This window comes from Patagioenas fasciata, chromosome 1 (genome assembly GCF_037038585.1).
Source record: "Patagioenas fasciata isolate bPatFas1 chromosome 1, bPatFas1.hap1, whole genome shotgun sequence".
Lineage (NCBI taxonomy): Eukaryota > Metazoa > Chordata > Aves > Columbiformes > Columbidae > Patagioenas > Patagioenas fasciata.
Genome location: NC_092520.1, coordinates 121,249,719 through 121,273,839, shown reverse-complemented (window position 1 = coordinate 121,273,839; position 24,121 = coordinate 121,249,719). Strand labels below are relative to the sequence as shown.

At 39.3% G+C, this 24,121-nt stretch overlaps 1 protein-coding gene across 7 annotated transcripts in view; it reads left to right on the top strand.

Moving 5' to 3' along the window:
• Positions 1-18,119: 18,119 nt before the first annotated feature.
• The window catches only part of INPP4A (inositol polyphosphate-4-phosphatase type I A), a 46,019-nt gene continuing 40,017 nt past the window's right edge, over positions 18,120-24,121 (top strand). For all 7 annotated transcript variants that reach the window (XM_065854011.2, XM_071813614.1, XM_065854001.2 and 4 more), the window contains exons 1-5: positions 18,120-18,252; positions 19,064-19,108; positions 20,566-20,684; positions 20,800-20,916; positions 21,944-22,023. In XM_065854011.2, coding sequence (XP_065710083.1) covers positions 18,147-18,252; positions 19,064-19,108; positions 20,566-20,684; positions 20,800-20,916; positions 21,944-22,023 — 467 coding nt within the window. In that variant the 5' untranslated portion in view covers positions 18,120-18,146. The remainder of the gene's footprint in view (positions 18,253-19,063; positions 19,109-20,565; positions 20,685-20,799; positions 20,917-21,943; positions 22,024-24,121) is intronic.

Genomic DNA, 24,121 nt, shown 5'->3' with positions numbered 1-24,121 from the left:
GACTGAATTGTCAATAGTTTGGAAGGGGGATGTTCCGGTAGAAACAGAGTGCTTTGTGTGACAGTCTGAGAGGATGGATGGCAAGCAGGGAGGACTGAGAAGAGTGAAAAACTGTGAGTGCTTTTTCTGGTTTATTAGAGTCCTAGTCAACTCCCTTAGATTTAAAATCTGTCCCAGTTTAAGTTTGGCCTTTTCTCCTATATTCTAGGTTTTATTTAGCTCCAAGTCATGTTTTTCTGGCTATCAAACTGGGGGTTTAATTTGAAAATCTGTCTAACCCTCTTCCTGAGAGACAACAGTTGAAGCATCTCAGGCCTGCATGACTGTCGCTTGTAATGATGCCCAGAAAAACTGGAAGAACAACACTTGAAGAGGTTTCTGGAGGAGAAAAGATGATCAGGTCTGAGGGACTTCTGCCTCTTAAGTTTAAGGAAAAAGGCTTCTCACAGTCCTATTGAGGAAGAAAAATAGAGAAATTTATAGGAAACCTTTGCTTCCCATCACAATTCTTTTTTGGGGGATAGGATGGATGAAATAAGCACAAATTTAAGAGACAAGAGTACTGTCAGATTTGGAATGCTTCCCTGGTCTGCTTAAGAACTGTTGGAGATCAGTACTAAACATGAGATATTAGAATGCAAAAGTAATCCTGTTTCATAGTCTCTTAAGATAGCTGTTTAAAAGTCAGAAAGAATTACCTTCTGAGGGTTCCTGTCTCTCTCTGCTCAGTTCTAGCGAGTTGCCTGTTTGGCTTAACGTCAGTACAGTTCAGTGAAGTGAATCCCATCTGAAGACTGTACAGCTTGCTTAACCTTTTCATAGCGTAGTGTTTAGTCAAGGTAGGCACCATCCTTATGGTTTGTTCACACAGATTCTTAAACAGTAATAAAAAATTAAATATTTTTGTGCTGTTAAATAGGATCTATGTGAACTATATCTGTTGAACTATATGCAGTACAAGAGAGAAGCTTATTCCAACTTATTTGAATATTTCTGTCATTATACTTTTAATTATATGTTTTCTGTTTGGATAGATTATATGCTGTAAAAACTAAAAGCAAAATGTGCCAAGGTATTTTGGGAGTTTGTAGACAAGCATGGCAGAGATAATATTTATGCTAATTTTGCTTTGAAACAAAATACATCCATTTGGGAATATTTATGTTCAAGATTGTTCTGTAATTTCCATATTAAAAAAAAAAAAAAAAAATCTTAATACAGCTCCTGCTAGACTTTAACCCCAGAAATGCCTAGAACACAAAGATGAGATAGTCTAAAAGATGATTTGTAGCTCAGGCCCTTACTTTCCTTGAAAGCATTAAAAAGTAAGCTGTCTAAAATTGTACTTTATGGTTGACTTTTTGCACATGTTAACATGAGCAAACAAAGAAGAATGATTTAAAAGGGCTGTTCAGCTGTTAACACTGAGCTATTTTTAGTGGGACATTTGAACATTTATTTGGTGTTTCTGAAAGGAGGTATTTTCACTGTGGTTGTGCATGTTCGCATTGGCAACTTTCCTTTATGCAAATCTGCTGTGATTTGAGATAAGGTGGTCTTCTGGAGCTGTGCCAGGCAGCTGCCAAATATTCTGTAAGATTCAAAGTGGAGGCGCAGAGAAAAACGGTTGCGTGAAGGAAATTCTGGCTGTGTAACCCTACAGGTTTGGCAGAGTGTCCTGGAAACATCTTGGATAGTGACATTTCCACCATTTGGTTGGGAGCTTCTTTCCATAAACTTGGAAATCTTCACCTTGAGATTTTGTTGGTTTTATTCACCTGGCACTCTCAGCTTGCTAGTTCCATCCCACAAGATGAACCGGGATCCATTTAATAAACATACCTGTTAATACAGACAGGTGCCTTAGTCTGCAGTGAACCCTGTTAGCACTATTTGAACAAGACTGGACTTCAGAAGCTAAATCTGCTTGAACCAAGGCACCAGCTGTAATTTTTATGGGTGGTGGGTGGGAAAGCAGCCACCATGAGCTACCTATTGTTGATTTTCCTTTTTTAAAGGTTTTCATCGAAGGTCTTCATCCCACACCTTAAAGCACAATCTAGAGAGAAGGGAAAATTTAGCTTAAGTGCCACAGAAATTGAATTACTTCTGAAATATTTTCAACACGTTTATTCCTTAAATAACTGGGTTTCCCTGCATTCTGTTTCTTTTAATGCATGAGCTCAGTTTAATTCAAGAACTTGTTGACTTTACTATGAAGAACATGAATAACCTTTAGCAAAGGAAAAAAAAATTAACACCTTCCTTACAGAAAGAAAGTAACAATATTAGGAAAGAAGACTGGTAAAAACCAAGTTGAAAGCATGTCCAAGTAGTGGTTGGAATATCATGGTAATAATCTGTTGGTAATAGGAATACAGAAAAGATGGTAAACAAGCGACTCCCTTCTGTTTGGCTCAATACCATATTCTGCAGCAAAAGCCAGTTTTTTATGTAATCCTCCTATCCACAGTTACTAGGAGAGGAGTTTCTTGCTTTCTAATTACATGTGTACATGTTTATATAAATAGCTTGGTTTGACTTGCTGGATTTTTTTTCTTTTTCTTTTTTAACTTTTTAGCAAAAGAGCTCTGAATGTTTTCACATGCAAGTCTACAAGGGTTTAAACTTGGCATATAATTGCAGTTACTTATAAATATAAGTGATTTTCATGTTTTCATTGTTAGTGAAAAAAATGTTGCCACTCTCATTTGTTATTGTCTTATAGTTCATAACTACATAAATAGGAACAAAGTAAAAAGAAAAAAATAGTGTTTGGAGAGAATTTTAATCTCTTGAACAATAAGGTAGGAGATAATAGAAAATATTCTAGGTCAACTGATGCATTCTCAAACAGATGAGTCCTTTGCTAGTTCAAGGGTAAGATCTGTAATAGTATACTTAAATGGTTGTTGAAGAGAAATTCTGAAAAAAAAAGTATTTTGTAAACATTTCAGACATATGTAGCCCTTAGTAATAGTTTGAAAGGTAGAATTTAATTTCTGAATTACAGACTTTAATATTTTTTATTTATTTCCCTGGTATTTCTCTATTAATCAGCTTTGAAATCCATATCACTATAACAAGACTAAAAGCCTTTTGTATTTCAGATTTGTAAGTATGACAAATCAACTTTGTTTGGTATGGTGCCTGTTGGCGCATTTTATCCTCAGACAAACAATGGGTTATATGTGTTAAGCCATTTGCTTTGATGGGTTAAGTTGTAGTTATAGTCAAATAACACTGCCACACAGTTGTTTATTTGGGAAGGAAAGTTGAGAGAGCTGTGCTGTCAGTATTTGATGGGGAAGGAGCAAAGATGGAAAGAAGTTGTTCTTGAGGACTGATTTTTCAAGAAGGCACTGCTGGAAGCAAAATTCAGTTGGGGAGCAGTGGTGATGGATCCCCACGGACAAAACAGCCACCCAGAACTTTGGGAATGAGTGGTCTCAAGAGACTGTGTTTTACCATATATGTTTGTTGATATTTATTCAGCTTTGTGGAGAAATGCACTTGGTCTAACTCCAGGTTGTCTGTAAATGAGAGCTTGGGTGTCTTGCTGTGCAGTGAAGGGACGAGGCAAGCACAGACAAAAAATCTCTGATGATTTTTCTTCAAATCTTCAAATAAAAGCAGCTTGTAACTTTCCCCGTGCAGGTTCACTCATCTGGAGCTGCTCTTCTGGGTCATTCAAAACACTTTCCTTTTTCTCCTTTCCCAGGAGCACCAATAAATAGCCATAAGTACTTGGCATCTATTAAAGAACATCTTTCATTAGACTAGACAAAATCAGTACACTAAATAGGAGCTTCACAGAACAGGAAAGATCCCTTCTATGACCAACTGCATCTGTCACTAGAGAGGCTGCACTGGCGTATTGAATCTTAATGTTGTTGCTTTGAAATCATGTAGTGTGAAAGGAGTAAGATATCCTCTGTCCTGAGGTTAGTTTCAATGTCAGTGTTCAAAAAGGAAAATCTGAACATGAGAGCTGAGAAGACTCTGGTTGTTAAATCTCCTGAAAAACAGACACAGCAATTACTGCATGGTCAGAGCTTTCCCAGAACTGAGAAGAAATTCATAGTATATTTTTATCTTGGCAGATTAATGTGTCCTTTTATACTATGACAGATCACATTAGGAAAATCCATTTGGATGAGCGTTTGCAAACTCTGTTCTCACTTATGCAGGATTGACCTGGGGGTGTCACTGGGGAGGAAAATAGAATATGTTTTGACACTTGTTATTTGGATGCCACTGTTGTTCACTCCCAGGCAATGTAGTTTTATCTACAGTTGTAAAAGGCAGGTACAACTGCAGTTTCATGACGTTCACTTTTATGCGAGTTTAACTGGAAGCAAAACTGCCCATTTGTCTAGTGATCACACTTTAAAAACAGAAATGTTAATAAATCTGTTCACTTTTGCATCTTCTGCCTAACGGTACAGTCCAGCTTCTCTACCTTCTCATTCCCACTGGATCTCTGAAAATATTCATTTGTAAAATTGGAGTTTACGGTGCAAATCATTCAAATTAGCTAAACTACTTGTGGGGCTTATACAAAAACTTGTGCTATAGCACTGTGACTTTCACAGTCTTTACTTTGAACCGAGGCTGCATCATCCTTTAGCAGCCTGAATTTTCATAAGAATTTGACACTGTTGTTGCTTCAGTATTAGAAGATCCACAGGGCTTGGGTTGAGTGCTAGTCTCCTGCATTTCAGCTAGTAGTCCCTGGCTTCATTCCCCATAGGTAATGCCAGACTGACTTTTCTTTAATTCGCTTTTATTGGGGCTAGCAAACTGCTTGGTTGGTGTTTTTGTTTTGGGTTGTTTTTGGTTTTTTTTTCTAAGTCTATACCTCATAAAAAACTATTTGCCATGTAGGGTTTCAGTTAGATTTTGTTTTTATTTGTTGAAAATGATTACTTTCTATTATCGTTTTTGTTATTACTATTATTAATTTGATAAAGAAATTATTATTAGACTTTCCCTTTTCAGAACTGCAAAATGCCCAGAAAGGCTTTTGCTCACATTTTCCAAATACAAATTTACTTCAAAATCGAGACGAAACATGGAAAAATTTAGAATGTTAGGTGAATAATGTTTGTAGTTAGGAGCAGATGGAAATAATGTAAGATGAAAAAAACAACAGCAAAAACCCAACAGTCTTGACAATCATAGCTGTTCGATTCTTGTAATGTTTTAAGTTGGTGGTTTAAAATTGCCCATGAACTATGCAAATAAGTTGGTGGGAAGTGACTGAGGAAAGCAAGCCTACGATCAGTAGCTCTAAATTAGCATGTTCCAAAGGGTTCTTCCACTGGAAAATTTTCAGGGAGTTTTCGAATCAGAAAAGATTGAAAGCTACTGATATAAGAGTTTAAAGATGTTCCATTTCATTTTGTTACAGTTCTAGCTTGTTTCACTTCAAACTGTTAAAAGAGTTTAGTTTAATGACATTTATTGTTTTAAAACAATTATTTTATGAAGATGCATTATGTGGTTCACAGTGGGCAGACAATCATTTTATGTTTTCAGAGGAAGAAAATAGATTGTGCTTGGAACATAGATGTTATCTCAGTGATCACAAACTGTCCTGACAATGTTATGTCTAGCTCTCATTCTTGCATCTTTCTTCTATAAAAACTCCCTAAATAAAGTTGTAGAGATGAGATCTGCGTGACCTTAAAAAGCTGGAAACAGAGAAATTAGTGCTCCCAACTGTTCAAAAATTTCTATCCTAAAACACAGGATGACAACAGCATCTGCTGATGCAAGTAAACAGTGAAGAATGGCACTAAATTCCACATCTGTGCCATTGCACTCATTTTTTTAATGTGCAAAGATGAAACACACCTTACATCTAAAGGCAGGAAGTTGTTATTATCTAAAGTACTTCAGATTCTGACATGAGAATTATTATGTTCATGTTGATAGTTTCCTCTTCTTCTTCGCTCTCAAATCCTCTTAGGACCATTTTTATGGTTGCTAATAAGCTTTTAAACTTGGTTGTTGCTTCATGGCTCTGCAGCTCCACGTTACATCTAAATTTACTGTGTGTGGTACCTTACATGCATGTTAGATACTATTTTTTTGTTCTGTTTATTACCCCTGAAGCCAGTTTAGCCAGCCTCAAGTCTGCAGTTCTTTAAGTGACCACAGATCTATCGCCACAGTGTCACCAAGTGTCAGCTCTATATCTTATCTCTTTTTATCCCATGCTTGTACTCCTCTCCTCTGCATCCTATGTCTCCATTTCTCAAGGCCTCTGCTATTGTACCAGGCCCGTATTTTTCCACACTGCGTTATTGACAGGCTGAGAGAGTTGGGGTTGTTCAGCCTGGAGAAAAGAAGGCTCCAGGGAGACCTTATTATGGCCTTTCAGTATTTAAAAGGGGCATATAAGAAAAGTAGAGACAGACTCTTTAGCAGGGCCTGTTGTGGCAGGATAAGGGGTGATGGTTTTAAACTAGGAGAGGGGAGATTCAGGGAGGATAAGGATAAGGAAGAAATTTTTTACACTGAAGGTGGTGAAACACTGGCCCAGGTTGATCAGAGAGGTGGTAGATGCCCCATCCCTGGAGACATTCCAGACCAGGCTGGACGGGGCTTGGAGTAACTGATCTAGTTGAAGATGTCCCTGCTCATTGCAGGGGGTTGGACTGGATGGCCTTTGAATGTCCTTTCCAACCCAAACTATTCTATAATTCTGTGATTTTTGGGGAGTTATAAAATGATGATGCTACCACACAAAGATAAACAAAAGTAAGAACAAATTAGCCACTGAATTCTGGGCAGTTGTAAAAATTGTTGTTACAACTAAACCAAGTTTAATTGCAGACTAAAACAAAGTTGCAGGCTGGTCAAGTAAAGTTCAGACAAAGCAAGGCTGAAAAGCCAAAGTCCTCAGTGTTTGCAAGGCCCCCTGCAAGGCTTATGGCCAGTCACTAGTGATGGCAATATGGTATTACAGGGTTACAGGGTAACAGTGCTACAAGGGACCGTGATGAACTGTGGTAACACATAAGCTGTCATGTTACCACCAACTCTTAAAATACAGAGGTCTGTGTATGGTGTCCAGCTCAGAAAGTTGCTAGAGTGCTTGTCAGCTGAATCTGGGAATGCAAACCTGGAGATGCTTCACAAAATACCAGTACTGTTCATTGTACTGGTTTTCTCAGTCTTTAGCACTGCCTGCTCTCAGAGAGGACTTCAGTCTTGATTTACCTTTTGCTCTGACGCAGTCTTCATATTCGGCTTTTGTTCCTACCCTTTTGCCAAAAGATACTGCCTCTCTAGCAGAGGCAGCGCATGTAGAAATGTGTGCCCACACTGAAATGCAGTTCCGTATCTTAGTTTAACCTGTTGCTGAAAGTGGCTTTGATGAGACCATGGACTAAAAACTTGTGTGGCTGAAGTGCAGGTACCTGTTTGCACCTGGGCCAGATGAGCAAGACAGGCAGCCGTGGGCAGAAACATCGTCTTGGCTGCCTTGTCTGCCTTGCCTTGGAAGTTTAACTACTGCGATAGGCAGCATGCTTATGAATTTCTGAGAAGGTGTGGTGGGAGGCATCAGGAGTTAGCAGGAGAAGCCAGTGTCACTGTTGCTTGCCTTCAGCATACAAAATTGAGAGTCAGATATATCAGTCATGAGAGTGAGTTAGTCATGAACTTTAAGAAGGAGAGTAATTTGAGATGCATCCTTCACATTTTCAGGCTTTTCTGTATCCATGCAAAATTTGCTTTTTAAAAAAGCAAGATTCGCATAAACTTGGCCTATAGTAACATAGCAGTTCTATAAGGCATGTTAGTGTTTGGAGAATTGACAAAATTCTGACATTTAAGCTCATATTTTTGAGCACTGCAAGGAACTCAGCACTAATATTTGCCCTTTGTGCTTGCAGAACATTTGTATCTTTTTGTGATCTTTGCTACCATCCCTGCTGCAGTTATTATTTTTTTAAATAAACTTCTGAAGCACACTAAACTGAGTCAGTTCTAAAGATTGATCAATACCAGTCACTGAAAACAAACCAGCAGATTGTGGTTACAATTATTTTAAAATTGTTTTTAAAAGCCCTGGACTCTAGAAATATGAAATTGGTGACCAAAACCTATAGGAGTCTTAATTTTTCTCTGAATTTTGGGCTGAAACGTTTGTTACATTTGGTCTGTTAACAGATGACAGTAAAAGAAAATAATGTAGTCAGAGCAGAATAAAGTGTTGCACAACACACACTGCAGCTATACAAGGACTTGCTACCTTCTCTGTCTGAACAGACCACTTAATCTGTAATATGTTGAAGTGAGGAAACATAAACCTTCCAAGTAAGTACCCGCAGCATTTTTATTTGTCTGCAGGTGTTCTTATGTTTGCTTATTTTACACATTAAGCCCATCAGAGTAGCAGAAATACCATTAGTTACTCTTTCCAAACTTTATCTTTGACTTTTCTGCCTTAGAGCTTATAATAATATCCAGTGTTTTCTCAGAGATATCATAATATTCAGTACAAGACATTTATTTTCTTTAATAGTTCCTTTGTTCAATCACACCTCAACAAAGGAAATAGTATTTCAGTAAGGCTGATAGAAAAAGCTTGGAAGCCTCATGGACATTTTCACAAGTAAAGGACAATTTTTGAAATGTGAAATTCTGATAGAAAGCCACTGATCTTACATTGGAGAATTATTCATAATTAAATTCATAGAAATATTTCAGCTATATTTGGTCTGATTTCCTCTTATGAGGTCAGTTCAAAGACATGGAAGCCACTTATGGTTTGATTTTTTGTAGGTCACATACTTTATTCATTCCAGTTTTTGTTACTGATTTAGGCCTTTTAAATTCAGCAAACAAATACGGTATGTTTCAATATATTCCAAATATTTTTCCAGTATGTTATAAAATGACCCATGTCTGTCAATACATGTAATCTTTCACACACTGTTGTGTTTCAGTAGCTCTGCTACAAGTTAACAATCCATTTACTAAATGACGTTGTCAGTTCCTGTTAGCAACAGTTCAGTTTATACTTGACCTGGACTTTGCTTTTTGCAAATGTGGTGAAATGTGACTTCTCTTAAAATCCAGGTGCAGTTTATTCCATGTGAAAAACACACAGGGAAACATAATACAGCTTTCTGTGAACTATTTCACTGGGCCTTGCTTACATCTTCCTATTTCTTCTTTCTTACCTGAATTCTAGATGCACTGTCTACTTCTGACAGTTCTCATCAGCACAGTCACTAAAGTGAAGCCATTGTTGTTGACATTGAAGTGTAGAAATGATGGTTTCTCTGAAGTTACCATCCTAACCAGTTTTTTCTGAAGAGTAGTATCCTTCCTTGTGACCTGCAATGGGCAGATAGTGACATTCTGAGACCTCTGAAAAATTACTTTTTCATGTTTTCTGGCTTTGTTGGGAAGTGAAATTGTGGCTTCCTTTTCTGAAGGAGAGCTGTCTGCAGCAGTTCCTTGCCTATAGCAGAAAAACTCAGACAAAGTAGTGTATCTCAGACCCTGTCACGTCGCTTCCTGCTTCCCCGTCTCATTGGCCATGGTCAGAATGCAGCTGCTGTGACCATGTTGTGAAGGGTGGGGAGGGAGGTGTGGGGTGCAGAGAGGAACTGGGGTAGCACATTCTGCACCCACTGACCTGGAGTCCACCTGCTGCATTGGACAATGCAACCCAATAACATGGTCACAGAATCACAAAATGTCAGGGATTGGAAGGGACCTCGAAAGATCATCTAGTCCAATCCCCTGCCGGAGCAGGAACACCTAGATGAGGTTACACAGGAATGTGTCCAGGTGGGTTTTGAATGCCTCCAGAGTAGGAGACTCCACAACCCCCCTGGGCAACCTGTTCCAGTGTCTGTCAGCCTCACTGAGAAGAAGTTTCTTCTCATATTGAAGTGGAACCTCCTGTGTTCTAGTTTGTATCCATTGCCCCTTGTCCTATCATTGGTTGTCACTGAGAAGAGCCTGGCTCCATTCTGTACATATCTGTAAACATTAATGAGGTCAACCCATAGTCTCCACTTCTCCAAGCTAAAGAGACCCAGCTCCCTCAGCCTTTTTTCATAAGGGAGATGCTCTACTCCCTTCATCATCTTTGTTGCCCTGCACTGGACTCTCTCCAGCAGTTCCCTGTCCTTCTTGAACTGAGAGGCCCAGAACTGGACACAATATTCCAGGTGTGGTCTCACCGGGGCAGAGTAGAGGGGAAAGAGAACCTCTCTTGACCTACTAACCACCCCACTTCTAATACACCCCAGGATGCCATTGGCCTTCTTGGCCACAAGGGCCCAGTGCTCGTGGTCATCCTGCTGTCCATCAGGGCTCCCAGGTCCCTTTAGTTGTCTCTGAGTCTCCTCTTACTCCTTCACAGTGCTGATGCTCCTGAATAATTTTTTAATGTATAAACATTTTCAAATATATAAAGGCTGCATCTTGCTCAAGGCCCACTCAGAAATAGGTTTATTTCTTCTTTCAGTGTTTGTCTTGAGGCATAGCTAATGGCTGACAGGTGATGAGCAATATCTTTTGCTCTGCTTCGTCCTGAGTCCTACCGCTTCTTGAGAAGAAGCTCAGCTTCCATCCATCCATCCATCCTCAAACCTACCAGCCCTACTCCCTTTTGGCTGTCATCTCAGCTCACATCTGCCTTTATCTGTCTGGTAGATAGCCCTGTGTGAAACTCCATACTTTCTTCTCACAACTTTGGCAAGAAAGCAACCCTAACATTGGGAGGCTTTGGCCCGAATCCTAAGAATGTGAACAGGATTTTCTAGATGAGTCCAGTTGCACAGGTGAAGCTCAGTGTAACTCCATGTTTTCAGAGCAGAATGTGAGATCTCAGCACACAGAGGATAGTGCTGACAGTAGCTTGTGACTCCTGGGTTGTTTTGACCAGAATACACTAGCTTTAATTAGTGCTATGTTAGTCTGTGAAGTGGGGGGACTGTTAGAGGCAAATAGATCAGATAGTTCCCTAGAGTTTTTATTGTAACCCAAACTTGACCAAAACTTTTGATTATAGATCTAGTGTCAGTGCTTTTATCCTTCCCTGTCTTCTGTGGTGCCTCTCTCACCTTGCCTGTATGTTGGAGGATATTTTACTGCCATCCATGTGTAATCAACAGGAATAGGAAATCTTTAGCAAATGTTAAGGTCTAGTTCATCTTTATTACAGGTCATAAACTGTTGGGGTTTTTTGTTTGTTTTTCTCTGCCTCTGTTCCCCTGCTCCACCCTTTCCTACAACAGGAGGAACACAGAGAGGAGGTTAAACTGTTTTTTCCAGTTAGAGCAATGATGTTTCTGCATTGTGAGCATCATGGTTACGATGAAAGACAGCCTTAGAAGAGGCAAGCTTTAGATGTGTGTCCAAAGAACCATCTAAATCAGAAATGTGTTACCCATGCAGAACTCAACAGAAAAACATGTCCCCTGTTTTGATGGGCTTTTCCATGTCTGTACAGGTTGTGTGAGAAACCTGGGTCATTGGGAGAAAAGTCATCCCACGCACAGGAAACTTCACCACAGTGTGCCCAGAACGTTTCTTGTGAAGAGGGAAAAGATTAATTTGCAGTAAAGACCATTTGTGAGCTGTTTCAGTTTCTGTTGGTTAAACAACAGAGGAGGCTGAGGGGGTTGGACTTCAAGCAAGACTCATCATTTTCCATGACATTATGCTGTGCTTAGCTTGATAAAAGCTGTTCTGAAAAATGAAACAGTGCTGTGCTTTTTCATTTTTAGTTAGCAACCGTGTGTTATAAATGCTTGCTTCCACCTGTGGGTGTGCATATTTTTCTGCTCATAGAAGTAGTACCGAAGAAATAGCAGTGTTGTGATGACAAGTGAAATTAAAACAGTATCTCATTAAGAAGAATGCTAATTGTATTTCCATTGTGAATATAGACTTAATTTGCACAAAGAACCTAAGTGACCTAAATTGCACTTTTCTATTAAAAGTGCTCAAATGTATTGGAGAGATAAAATTGGGTTTTTAGATTAATTGAATTTGCTGAAATTCATAGTGGGGAAGGATCAAGAGGAATGTTTGTGATTTACAGATTTCTCTGTAAGTGGGAGAGAGTGGACAGGAAGCAAAGAAAGCAAGCTACTTTTTGCTGCTGAAATGGCCTTTTATCTAAATGTCACTTAAAGGTTGCATTTGGGAATTTCCACATTACACAAATGTATTCATTGTATCTTGCCATAGTTTATTTCATTTTTTTGGAAGACTTTTCCCTGTTCTTGCTGAGGTCCCCGACTTGCTCAGAATTCTGAGGGCTTCAGAGAGCGACAAGAAAACTCTTCAGGGCAAACTTGATGTTTTTTCTCCTTGGTAATCAAGATTCTAGTCAGTGGGAGATGGGGATGTTGAACCAGATTGTGAGGGGAACGTAGACTTCAGGGGCAGACTGGGAGAGGGAAATGCAGCCTCTTTGTGAAGCTGACGGACTAGCACCTGCCAAACTTGTTCTTGATGGGGAAGTGATTGCAGTTGGAGATAAAAGGTCCATAATGGATGCTGGCTCCACTTAACTTCCTTTTGCCTTCCCAAGGGTCATGGTAAGCAGGATGTCCTAGATCATGAGGTAACTGAAGGAGAGTGAATGGATCTGCAGGAGGTGTAGTTTGTGTTGCCACTCCCATGAATTTGGCCGGAAGGAAGAATCTGACTCAAGGTATCAGGCTCATGGCTCTGGCTTTCCTGTTGTTGGGATTCGTGTGAGATTCAGGATATTCATTAAATGAGACAAAAGAGTGAAGTGCTTGTGGGACTGTAAAAAAAATAGCTCTTAGTCGGTGCTGGTCTTAGCAGGCTTTCACTGGGACCTGCTGTCCTTTGAGTTAATGTTCTGCTGTTGGGCTGCCGCTGCAGCCATGAGTGGTAGGATTGATCCAGAACTTCACCTCAGACCTTGAAGCATGGTCAATAGATTTCCTTGCATCTTCTTTGAAAGAGCTGTTGGAATACTGGAATTTGGAGTTGCTGGAAGATGGATCTTGAGCCAGCATGGCAAATTTTGTTTCACTATCAAGGTTTTCTAGAGTTGGAAGTTAAAAAAATTTTTTAAAAAGTAAAAAAATCTGTATACTCGTTGTACTGGAGATGATGCTCTTACGTGGAAGGCAACAGTCATAACTTAGCATTATCTGGCTCTCTTCATTATTTTGTCCGTAATCACACAGTTAATAGGTTGTTAGCTGGAAACTTGGCCATCTTGCAGGTCGAAAATACTTACTGTTTCAGGCAATATTCATTTCTACCTTTTTGTGTTTGCTAAATCATTTTCATGCAGAGAAATGTTTTACTAAAATGTTATCTGAAGAATGCAGTTGGCTGAAGGAGCCCTCTTGATGTTTGGAAACTGATTGTTCAGGAACAGGAACTCTAATTTGTAAGGGTCTTACAGTCCAGAGAGTGGTAAAACTAATTGCAGTAATTTTCAGTTTCTGTAATTACCCCACAACTACTTTTTCACTCCCTCTTGAAGATTATAATAAACTTCTAGTAGGGTTGCATCCCCATTTTCTTAAAGCATTAAAGAAGCTGTCACACTCTCCCTTTATTATTCTCTTCATGTAGATGTACCAATAACATTTAACCTTCCACTGCTGTTGCATTTTCAGCATTGGCACGACTCATTACCCAATTAAATGCCATAAACCCAGAGCACTATGGCTGTAGAAAAGTGCAATCTCAAAGTAGGTTTTGATTTAGTCTGTAATTGGAGTAGCCTCTTTCTCCTGTTTACTGATGTGTGATTTGGAAAAATCCTGTTTCTTACAGTTGTGTAATGAATGTCAAAAAGTAGGTGTAAGAGTGAAAGAAGGTTTGATGTCATCTGACACAGGTTGGTTTGTTAGGAGGTTTTTTTTTTCCAAGAAGGGAACAGACCAAGCACTTTGTCAAAAACAATTGCAGACATAAGGAGAATACCAACTTGTACAAGGTAATCATCAGGGGATCATTTGGGGGACCACAGATGATCATTGCTTTTGCTTGAGGACTTGCAAGCAGTCAGAGTGAAACTGAATGTCTGAGAGCTTCGAGCCCACAGTACATGGAGCCCCACAGCTGAGCAGAGTGGCACTGGCTTCAGCCAAGGCTGAAGTGGCATCTGGTGAAGATCTTTTCTTGTGGCTGTGGGCTTTTGTGCTAATAGAGCACCAAATAAATATTCACATGACAGAAGGGAGGCTTCTTTAGAAGTCTTTTCTGCACAATGGAAATGACCGCTACTGGTGTTGGGGGTCAACACCAGCTTTTCACACTTCTTTTGAAGCCACAATTGAAAACTGGGCTTACAGCAACTTCGTGAAGTGCAAAGCTGGATGTATTGTCAGCATCAACTGTCTACAGCATTAGCAAGGGCAAAGCCAAAGGCTCTGTCTAGGTGCGTGCGCCATCTTTAACACTAGGTTTGCCTGGACTTGAATTACAGCAGCCTTTGGGACTGCTGGCTCCAGGAGTAGTATTAGTCTTTTGTACCATTGCAGAAACTCTCTGCGGTGTTAATACTGCCTTTAATTTGGTAGGAATCCTCCCTCTACTGATTTTTATAAAAAACATGATCATAAGGTTGTAATAGTTGAAACAGCTGTAATTCAAGAGAGTGATCAGAGGACCTGTCATTTGGATCTATCAGGCTATACAGTGAATATAAGTCATCCCTGCCTGAGTTAGCACAAGTGTGGGTGGGATCCAGTTTGCTTAGCTGCAGCATCAGGCCTAACATAGTCATCTAAATTCTTTCTATAATTAGAGAGAGAGAGATACCTTCATGGGGTGATTCATCCCACCTACCTTGGAAAATGGTGACTCATTCTGGGGAAGTGCCCGTGTCTCACCATTGGCTATGTAGAGAACCTGGGCAGTGAGTTGAGATCAGATACCTGCTTCTTATGCAGATTAGGTGAGATAAAACCCTTTCCATAAGTGGTAAGAGCTCACACCTATGTTCTTGAGTAGTCTTGGGTTATTGGTAGGGCTGGTGATTAAATCAAACTGGTCTAAGACCAAGACTAGACTTCCCCTCTCATTTACTGTAGTATGGCATACATGGGAAATCTGAAAAGGCATATCCTATTAATGCAAGTGTACTTGAGTGAGATGGTACCACTAGCAAATACAAACCTTCAGTTAACCTGCAGTAGATTTTAAAATAATTCACTTTTCCCATATGCTTATTTTGGAGAAACCTACCTCGCATAGCGATTTCACCCAATGGAGAAAGAGCCCTTCACCCTGATCTTTTGAACATCTGTGTTTTCACACAGGATCTTATCTGCTGACAGTGATGATCATAACGCTTCCAAACAGAAAAATTTTGGAAGTTTAACTATGGCAAAGCAAGCATAGTAGCAAATTCTGTCTCGTACTCGACTTACCATATACATTCCTTTTCTTAATAGCACCAAGCCTTTCAGTTAAACATGTTAATGTATGTTTCTTACAGCCATTCTACCCACTCACCAAGTACGGACCTGAACTCAGTCCTTTTCAGCATAAGCTTATTTATTTGTGCTTTTGCTCTGGCTATTGCTATGAGTGGTGCTGGTTCTATTTCCAGTAGACTTTAACATGGCACCTAGTAATCAGAATTTAGCTTTACAGTTGTTCTGAGAATGGCACCTGCCCCTTGTATGTGATTTATGCTGTATGAAAAAAATTGTTTATTTATGATGATTATTTTGTTAATTTTTTAGATGTGGACTTAACTGATGTTACAATATGCAAAATCCCTTCGCAAATGAGGAAAAGAACCCTCTGTGAGTATGATTAGTGTAAGTAAATCAAAAATGTATTGGTAGTTGATAAATCAGTGTTGCAATTTACGGAATAGTTGAGAACTTAGAAAGCCATGGAAAGTTATTATGCTCAGTAATATTTCAACAGAATTAGTTTCAAAACAAAGAAAATACCTGACCCTATTTTAATTTCTCAAGGATTGACCCTTTTTAAGGATGTCGGCAATTACAGAGATTTTATCTGAAAAACAACCGGACTCTTTAACTTAACTGTACCTATGCAAACATGCTAGTTATTCTCTAACAAGGTATTTGTAGGATTTTGGGATAGGGGCTATGCTATCCTGCCTAAATCTCTGCAAGCATTTTCTGTAGGTGTTCTGTTTTGTTAGGCAGTAGGTTTCATGGACTTACAAACCATTAAACTTCACATGACATAGAGAACGAACCAAGGAAAACCTATTGCTGAAAGAAAGGAAAATGATAGTAAAATGGAAATACTTGGAAATGGGCAAAGACTTTTGATGGAAGTTTTATTTGACCAAATTTTATGCTATTCAGTACTATTTAAGAAAGCCTGGTGATTCACTAGCCACTTAACCACTTGTACAAAACCAACTGGACACAGTCCTGAGCAACTTGCTTTAGGTGACTCTGCTTTTGAGCAGTGGGAGTTGGATTAGATGAACACCAGATATTCTTTCAAACCTCAACTATCCTGTGATTCTGTATGAATTGGAAAACTGCTTGCTTTAACTTTTGGCTAACAAAAATTATGCCTATAAACAGAGTGTTGTTTTGTCTGCTGTCACTGAGTTTCAAAGCTTTTGGAGATGGGATGTTCAGAGCCCTCTATTTCTGCTTCTTCCACTCAAAAATTTACATTTTTCCTATTTGGAACTGGGTTGAATTGTTGAGGCAAACTATTAGTTCTGAGTAGCAATAGACTGACCTATCTGGTGGACACAGCCCAAATTCCTTCCTCTCTAGAATGAGCTCCTAGTTTAAAATTTCACTCCTAAGCTCATGTAGATGGCCAGGGTTGTGTTCAAGTCAGTTGTCTTAGATGCTTAACTTGCATCTGAGTTTCAGATAGCCAGTGAACCAGTGCTAGTTGAGAAAATGCCTGAGTTCCCTGTGGAGAGAGGGAGATTCTTTTGAAATCCTCCAGAGGGAGACGCTGAGTAGTTATATTTAGAGACTTAAGTTAGGCAGGTTCGATGTTCATTTGGAAGCCTTCAGACAGTTTTAAAACACCTGTTTAAAACACAGGTAAAAGCTAGATGTTTTATTTGATTAGACTGCATCTTACCAATTATTAGGTTCCTCAACTGAAGAGGAATTAGTCACTCACTGTATAATAAACATTTCAGGTTTATTAGATTTTGCTCCTAATCTCACTTCCTAAATGAATGGACTTTGTAATAATGGTATGAAACTAATACAAAAGTTCCATAGCTACAGTGCTAATGTGGCTGACAGAAGGAACATTCAAATTTATCAGCCAAACTGAAAGCATCACATTTAACAACATAACCAAATTTTCTATAGGCTGTGTGCTTCCTTGCTAGCATAACATTTCACTTCATAGACGTCATGAGGGAAGAACAATTGTCATGGATGTCTGTAGACCAATAAAGTGTAGGGGTGAAGGAAGAGCACAGGGACTGCCATGTGCCACATCAATAGGCATCCGCTTTTGCTTTTTCTTTCCATCACCATCCCAGAATTTCAGCGTTGCTCTGGCCCCGTAGGTTTTATTTATAGTTTTCAATATCCCTTTCTCGTGGCCTGGAACGACACAGCCTGCTGACACCAACAACATGTCCTGCCCTTTTGTGCTGCATTCTGCTGACCCATTGTCCCTTCGTCTTTATCCCTTGTCCTACCTCTGCAAACAGAGGCCCCATCTGACAAATTTACTTGTGCTCCCTGGGGATTATGAAAACCAGGAAACTTCATTAAGGCTGGTTTAATAACTTAGACAAAGGAGAAGAGCAGCTGGTCTGTTAACGAGTCTCTCTTAACCCCCATTCTCTGACAGAAGAGCCTTTCTTGTGTGTGGTGCAGTCTTCAACAGTTTGCAGTAAAACGCTACAGATGTACATGCAAATTGAGTTACTCTGCATTGGATCTGCTTTGAGTGTTTTATTTGAGTGACCTGAGGCGTTTTTATGGCAGTAGGTTTGCTGCTCTTAAAAAGTATGGTAGCTGATCATGACCTTAAATTTGGGTGGATGTTTTTGCTCTCTTTATTGTTTAGCGTGGTAATGTGAGAGGAATAGCAGCTGGAGACAACCTGCTGCACTCTGCTGCTCTGTAAGACAAACATCAGTAAAGCCAAGCAGCGAGAAAAGAAGGGTTCTTCATGACAAAATGACAGCAAGAGAACACAGTCCCCGCCATGGGGCAAAATCCCGCACCGTGCAACGGGCCTCCACCATTGATGTCACCTCTGACATGCTAGGTCTTTCTCTAGCAGGTATGTACAGAACCTACCATGCATTAGAATTGTTTTTTTTTTTCTTTTAGTTCATAGAAGATTTAGATGTGTCTGGTTATCTGGAGGGAATAAGATAAAGGAGTTATACTTAAAAAAAAGAATCTTAAAGTTGACATTTTTAAAATAGAAAAAACATTAAAATTGGAGGAGGAAGGCGGGAAGGAAGGAAAAATAAAGAAATTAAACTAGATTTTAGGTAGTTCTGTTTGTTGGTCAAAAATAAGCAGCAGAGGGAGAAAACAACCCAAGAATGTCAAGGTTGAGGAAGAGTCTAGGCAACTTCCTTGTTTGACATTGTATAAAATTTTCAAGAGAGTTCAGGAAGCTGAGAATTGCATCCTTCATCTTTTATAGTGAGAAAATTAGGATTGTAGCCCCCAGAGGCTTTCTTTGATTATTGAGAGAGACAAGTACTTCAAACTTCTCCCTGTTCACTGATCACAGAGGAGACATATCTGATTCCATAATTTGAAGTTAATAGTGGCTCAGACACTAAGTGGCTTTAATCCTGCTGTTTTCTACCGAGGTTGGGTGGTTTAGGTTCCCATATTCCATATAATCTTGCATAGTTTTACATATTTTAACGTGTTTTATCAAATGAGATTATCAAATAATTTTTATATACCAAAGATTAGCTTATGTTCTAAATACCAGTCATGGCTCATTGAATTAAAAATTTATTTTTTCTCTATAAAATTTTATTTCTTTTTCTGTATGACTGCAACTTGAGGTAAGGATTCACATGACAGCAATGTTTGGCTAATCTTGTATTAATTTTTCTGATTTACAGGAAACATTCAGGATCCAGATGAGCCAATTTTAGAGTTCAGTTTAGGTAGGTTTAGTGATTTTTATGCTAAATTTGATGATACATGCTATTGAGTATGTGTGCAGTTTTTTAATAGTTGATTTTGAAGTGCCTTTGATATGGCAAGGATTGAAACTTTTCCTTGCTGTTCATGGAGGTGTGGTACAGTTTCCTTACTGCCGGTACAGTATCTTTTGATAGGCAACCAGCAGTTTGATTTTGTCATGTTTTTTGAAATCTGTAATCTGTCCTATAAAATATCTGTCCTATAAAATTTTAAATCTTTGCTACGTTAATATTATTTTTAAATGTTTGTTTTGTTTATGTGAAGATACAGTGAAGCTGTCTTCAGTCTCAGCATATCAAGCAGTTCAGGTTTTCAAGCAAACTGAAGATTTGCTGGAAACACCATTTTAGGACAGAATATTTTCTGAGAGCTACCAACTATTACACATACCTTCTTTCCTGTGGTCTTTGCTACACAGTGATAATGTGAGATGCAGAAGTGACCTAATTTCTGGGATGGTTAAATTTGGACAAGAAGCTTGTGAATTCTTCACTTGAAGAAAAAGTGAAAAGTATTTTCTTCATGAAAAACCAGTCTACATTTTCAACTGCAGCATGGTTTTCTTGACTTACTAGTGGACTAATGTTTGGAAGGTTGTGCTCTTAACATTATGTTTTCTCAGGTTTATGTACTTGTGTTATGAGTAATAATCTTAAGAACTCACTAGAGCTGTTAAGGTACTTTAAATATTTTTCAGATAAATTAAAATATATAGAACTGCAAAGCTGCTTAGAGTACATTTGAACATTTTACTTGCAAGGGTAAATTTTAGTATTAACTTTCTGCATCTAGCTGAAGCAGTCAGACCACGCTTTAGTTACCTGTATCTAGCTGGCTAGAATTTGGCTCTGAAGTTTAGTGTAATTGTGTAGAGTCACTTACTGAAATTTTTGGTACTTGTTTGCTACTCACCATAATCCCTTCCCAGCAGTTAAACTCACAATAGCATTTAGAGGAAATAAATTACTGTCCTTTTACAGTGACAAACTAGTTCTCCTCCTAGCAGTGCTGCCTGATCAATGTTCAAGCACTTCTGTTGGTTCTTGGTGGCAAAATGCCATTTGGTAATGGGTTTAATGGAGCGTGACTTCAATCAAATGCAGCCATGCTCATGAGATTCCCAGAGGAAAACCGATGCATGTGCTCTGGTCTAATGAGCTGTGTGCCAGGGGGGTGCATAGGCAGGTGTTGGAAGAAAAGAAGTTTAAATTACAGTTCTACAGCTTGGTGCCAGGCTGATCTGATTGCACATTTATTGTTTGCATGCACAAAGGTGAGTGTTGTCTGCCTTTATAGCGTGGTGGTAGAATGAATATTAGGCCCTTCATGGCTCAGCGTGTATAATTTGCTTTTATAAAAGTGCAGAGTCTTACAGCAGTATGAAAAACATCCTGAATCTAAATTTATTTATCTAAAGCTTGCAGTGAGCTGCTAACTCCATCGCTAGATCGAAAACCAAATAGTTTTGTAGCAGTGAGTGTAACTACACCTCCTCAGGCGTTTTGGACGAAGCATGCACAGACCGAAATTATTGAGGTAAGTGGTGAGGTACTCTTGGATTAGATTTAAAATTGAAGCTAACAAAAGTAGTATTTCTCCCTAACAGATATCACCTTGCATTAATTTTTGCCTTTTATGTTTATGGTTACAGGGAACAAGTAATCCTATCTTTCTAAGCAGCATTGCCTTTTTCCAAGACTCTCTTATCAATCAAATGACACAAATCAAACTCTCTGTGTACGACGTCAAAGACAGATCTCAGGGAACAGTAAGTTTTCTTTTTTCTGTTGCCTCCCCAGTCAGCATGGAGCAAGGAAATGAGAGGCAAGGAGATCAAAATAGTAACTTTTGTGGAATGAAACAAAGGGGTAGCAACACTGATCCTAGAGAAAGCTAGATGGGCAGGGGAAGGAGGGAAAAATGCTGTGAGATGGACTTGGCATTGGAGTGGGGAGCATTGCCAGTGTTCTCAAATAAGGCTAGTCTACAGCAAGCTTGGGAACCACTAATTTAAATGAAGAGGTTCTGTCTCTTGTTCTCTTATGTTGTGGACCTTTTCACTGAACTAGATAAGGAACAGGATCCAACACCCCTACCTGAAGGCCTCTAACCTGTGCCAGAAGTCCTTTTGAACAGAGCTGCTAAATTCCAGAAACTGCCATGCCCTGACCCCTTTAGTGACTTTGTTCAGGGGTAAGATTTCTTCCCTTATGGAAAAAAAGTTTTAAATGCCAGCCCTCCCATGTAGCTGCTTGAATCTGTGGGGCAACTCAGGCCATTTAATCTTAGCCTGTTGCCCAGAATGCTGGTTCAGGCCACAGGTGTCTGCTTTTCCGTGACTTTCTCAGGGGCAGCAGGGCTGTCCGTCTCTGGAGAGTGCTTCATGGGGAGACTCTGGGGAAAAACAATACCTCCAGAAGAGGTAGGTTCTTCAGGAGGAGCCAAGTTTGGGTCAGGGAGGGACCATGAAATGTTGACCTAGTCACTCTGAGCCCCATTGCTTACAGTATTCCTGTATTGCTGGGCCTAACTTTGTATATATTGACATGACTCTGCTCAAATCCTAGAGAAAGAAAAATGCCTATTGTCCTCCAGGAAGAAAAGATTTTTGAGAAATTACCCAATTTAGTTAATTGTAAAGGGTTTTAATTAGTTACGTATGACCACATGTAATTATATTTTTGTTCTAAGACTTCTGTGCATAATAATTGTGTTTTGGGCTTTAGTGCTGTGAATGAAGCCTTTGCTCATTGTAAAGGTGAATAAGTAAAATTCTGGTAATGATCTTATTTCAGATGTATTTGTTGGGTTCTGGGATGTTCACTGTAAAAGAACTTCTTCAGGAGAAGAATCACAGGTTGCACCTAACACTAAGGTTTGTAATATTCCTCTCCATTTAGGAATTAATTCTTTATTATAGAAAGCATGCTTAAGATGTGATGAAAACCATTTGTTTGTTTTATTTCCAGGCCACTATTAAGGGAAAACTATTTTATATTGCATGGTAATAAAAACACGTAGAACAAGACCTTTCCAACATAGTGAATAATGTTAGACATTGGTTCTAGTTCTACAAACCAATAAAATATTGTCAAGAAAAATTTCATTTCTGTGCATTTCATCTTATTACCTCAGCATATGTGTCTGTGGACAGTGGCAAAATTGTGTATTTTTAACTGTGCTGATGTGTAAAGAAACTGTGATGGGTAGAATGAAACCCAATGAAACAGAGGGTTATCTTAGCTGTTTGGAATACCTTGGCTTAGATAAATCTAGGCTCTATTTACTATTTCAACACCTACTTGTTGCTGAATTGTGTATTTGTTGCTGAATAGTGTATTTATCAATATAATCCACTAGGAACAGGAGGAGCCACATGACAGCAACGCTGATGTAATTTTCTAGTTTAATTTGTATTGGAAACTTTTGTGGAAGTAATGTGACTCAGGAGGGAATGAAAAAGAGGGTGTGGGTCTAACACCAGGCCTTGAGGTAGTGGTTCTAATCATAGGAAGCAAACCACACTCTTGAAATCCAGTGTGGGACAGAGTTAAGCAGAGGGTTGGGGAAGAATGAAGAAAGCAAAGTGAGATTAAGGAAAGAGAGCACTGATGCATAAAAGCATGCTGTAATAGTAGGTGTTGAAAGTAGGACGGGCATCCGTGTCAGAGCAGGCAAGGGAGAGTCAGTTAAAGGGGGAAAGTGTAATCAAAGAGACTGAGGAAGATGGCAGTAGTGGTATCAGGAAAATCAGCGCTAGAAACAGCAACTATGATAAACTTACAGAAATTTCTTAGCCCAGACACAACTAACAAAACATGGGCAAAGCTTTCAAGGCTGAGAGATGCATAAGGTTTTCAGCTTTTCCACGAAGTGTTGTTGTGCCCTGGATGTAAGCAACATCTATAAACATACTGAGTGATTTAGCTACTTAAATCTTTCCTTGTAGTCCTCCTGTGTGCTTTTGTCTCAGCATATTTTTACATGTAAACAACAATTTAGAATCTATCTTAAAACAACAACATAAAGTCTCTGCCAAAATTAGTGTGTGTCATGGGCTGAGACAGGATAAATGACAGCCATGGTAGATCTGAGTACTGGTGTGGATATAAAACCAGCAAGATTAGAGCTTTTACCCCACTTGATTCTCTGTCTCTGAGTCACTCTCACTCACGCCCCACTCTGCCATGGTGTTATCAGTCTCAGTTTCCCTCCCTGTCATTCTGGCTGCTGGTCTGGCAAGGTGGGACAGAACGCTGTGACAGCTTGTGCTGTGTGGCTGCCCAGCTGTTAGTGACCTGTCTCAGCTGACAGTGGCCAGGTCCCTGGGGGTCCCCAGCATTTGTTTCCATGCATCTCCCTGATCTCCGGGATCTTCCTCTACCTCAGGGATCTTTGCTCCGTTGAGAATCTTCACCTTCTTCCCTAGACCACTTCTTTTCAGAATACTCCTTTTTAGCATCAGCTTTTCTTTCTGAAATGTCAGGCCCCCAGTTTTCCCGATCTAAATAGTGTATTTGCAGAAGCACAAGATAAGATCAGCCTCCTAATTGCTGACCTTGGCTGACTTCTCTATTAAGTAGAAGTTTTGCGATGTGCTACTTCTATTTAGTCCATGTATTATCCAAATTTAGCAGTTGCAGCTCTACCAGTAGCAGCTGGCAAGTAGCAGGCTTCTGATTGAGAGTTAAAAGGTTCACATAGGCACACACATGTTTGCACATACATCCAAGTATCTGCTCCCTGTTTAAGCTGCTTTTGCCTACAACAGACTAATTGTAAAATCTGAACTTCGGGCTTTACAGAAGTATTGAAACACATGCATGAATTTAGGTTGTCTTTCTTAAGGAGGTCTGTACAGTATCCCTGCAGAATGTGGGGAGCGTTTTCCTGTTGAAATAATGTGTTATAAAAATATGTAAAATGAAGTTGCAAAGCTTCCTATATAAAATGTTCATTAAGTTTGAAGATTA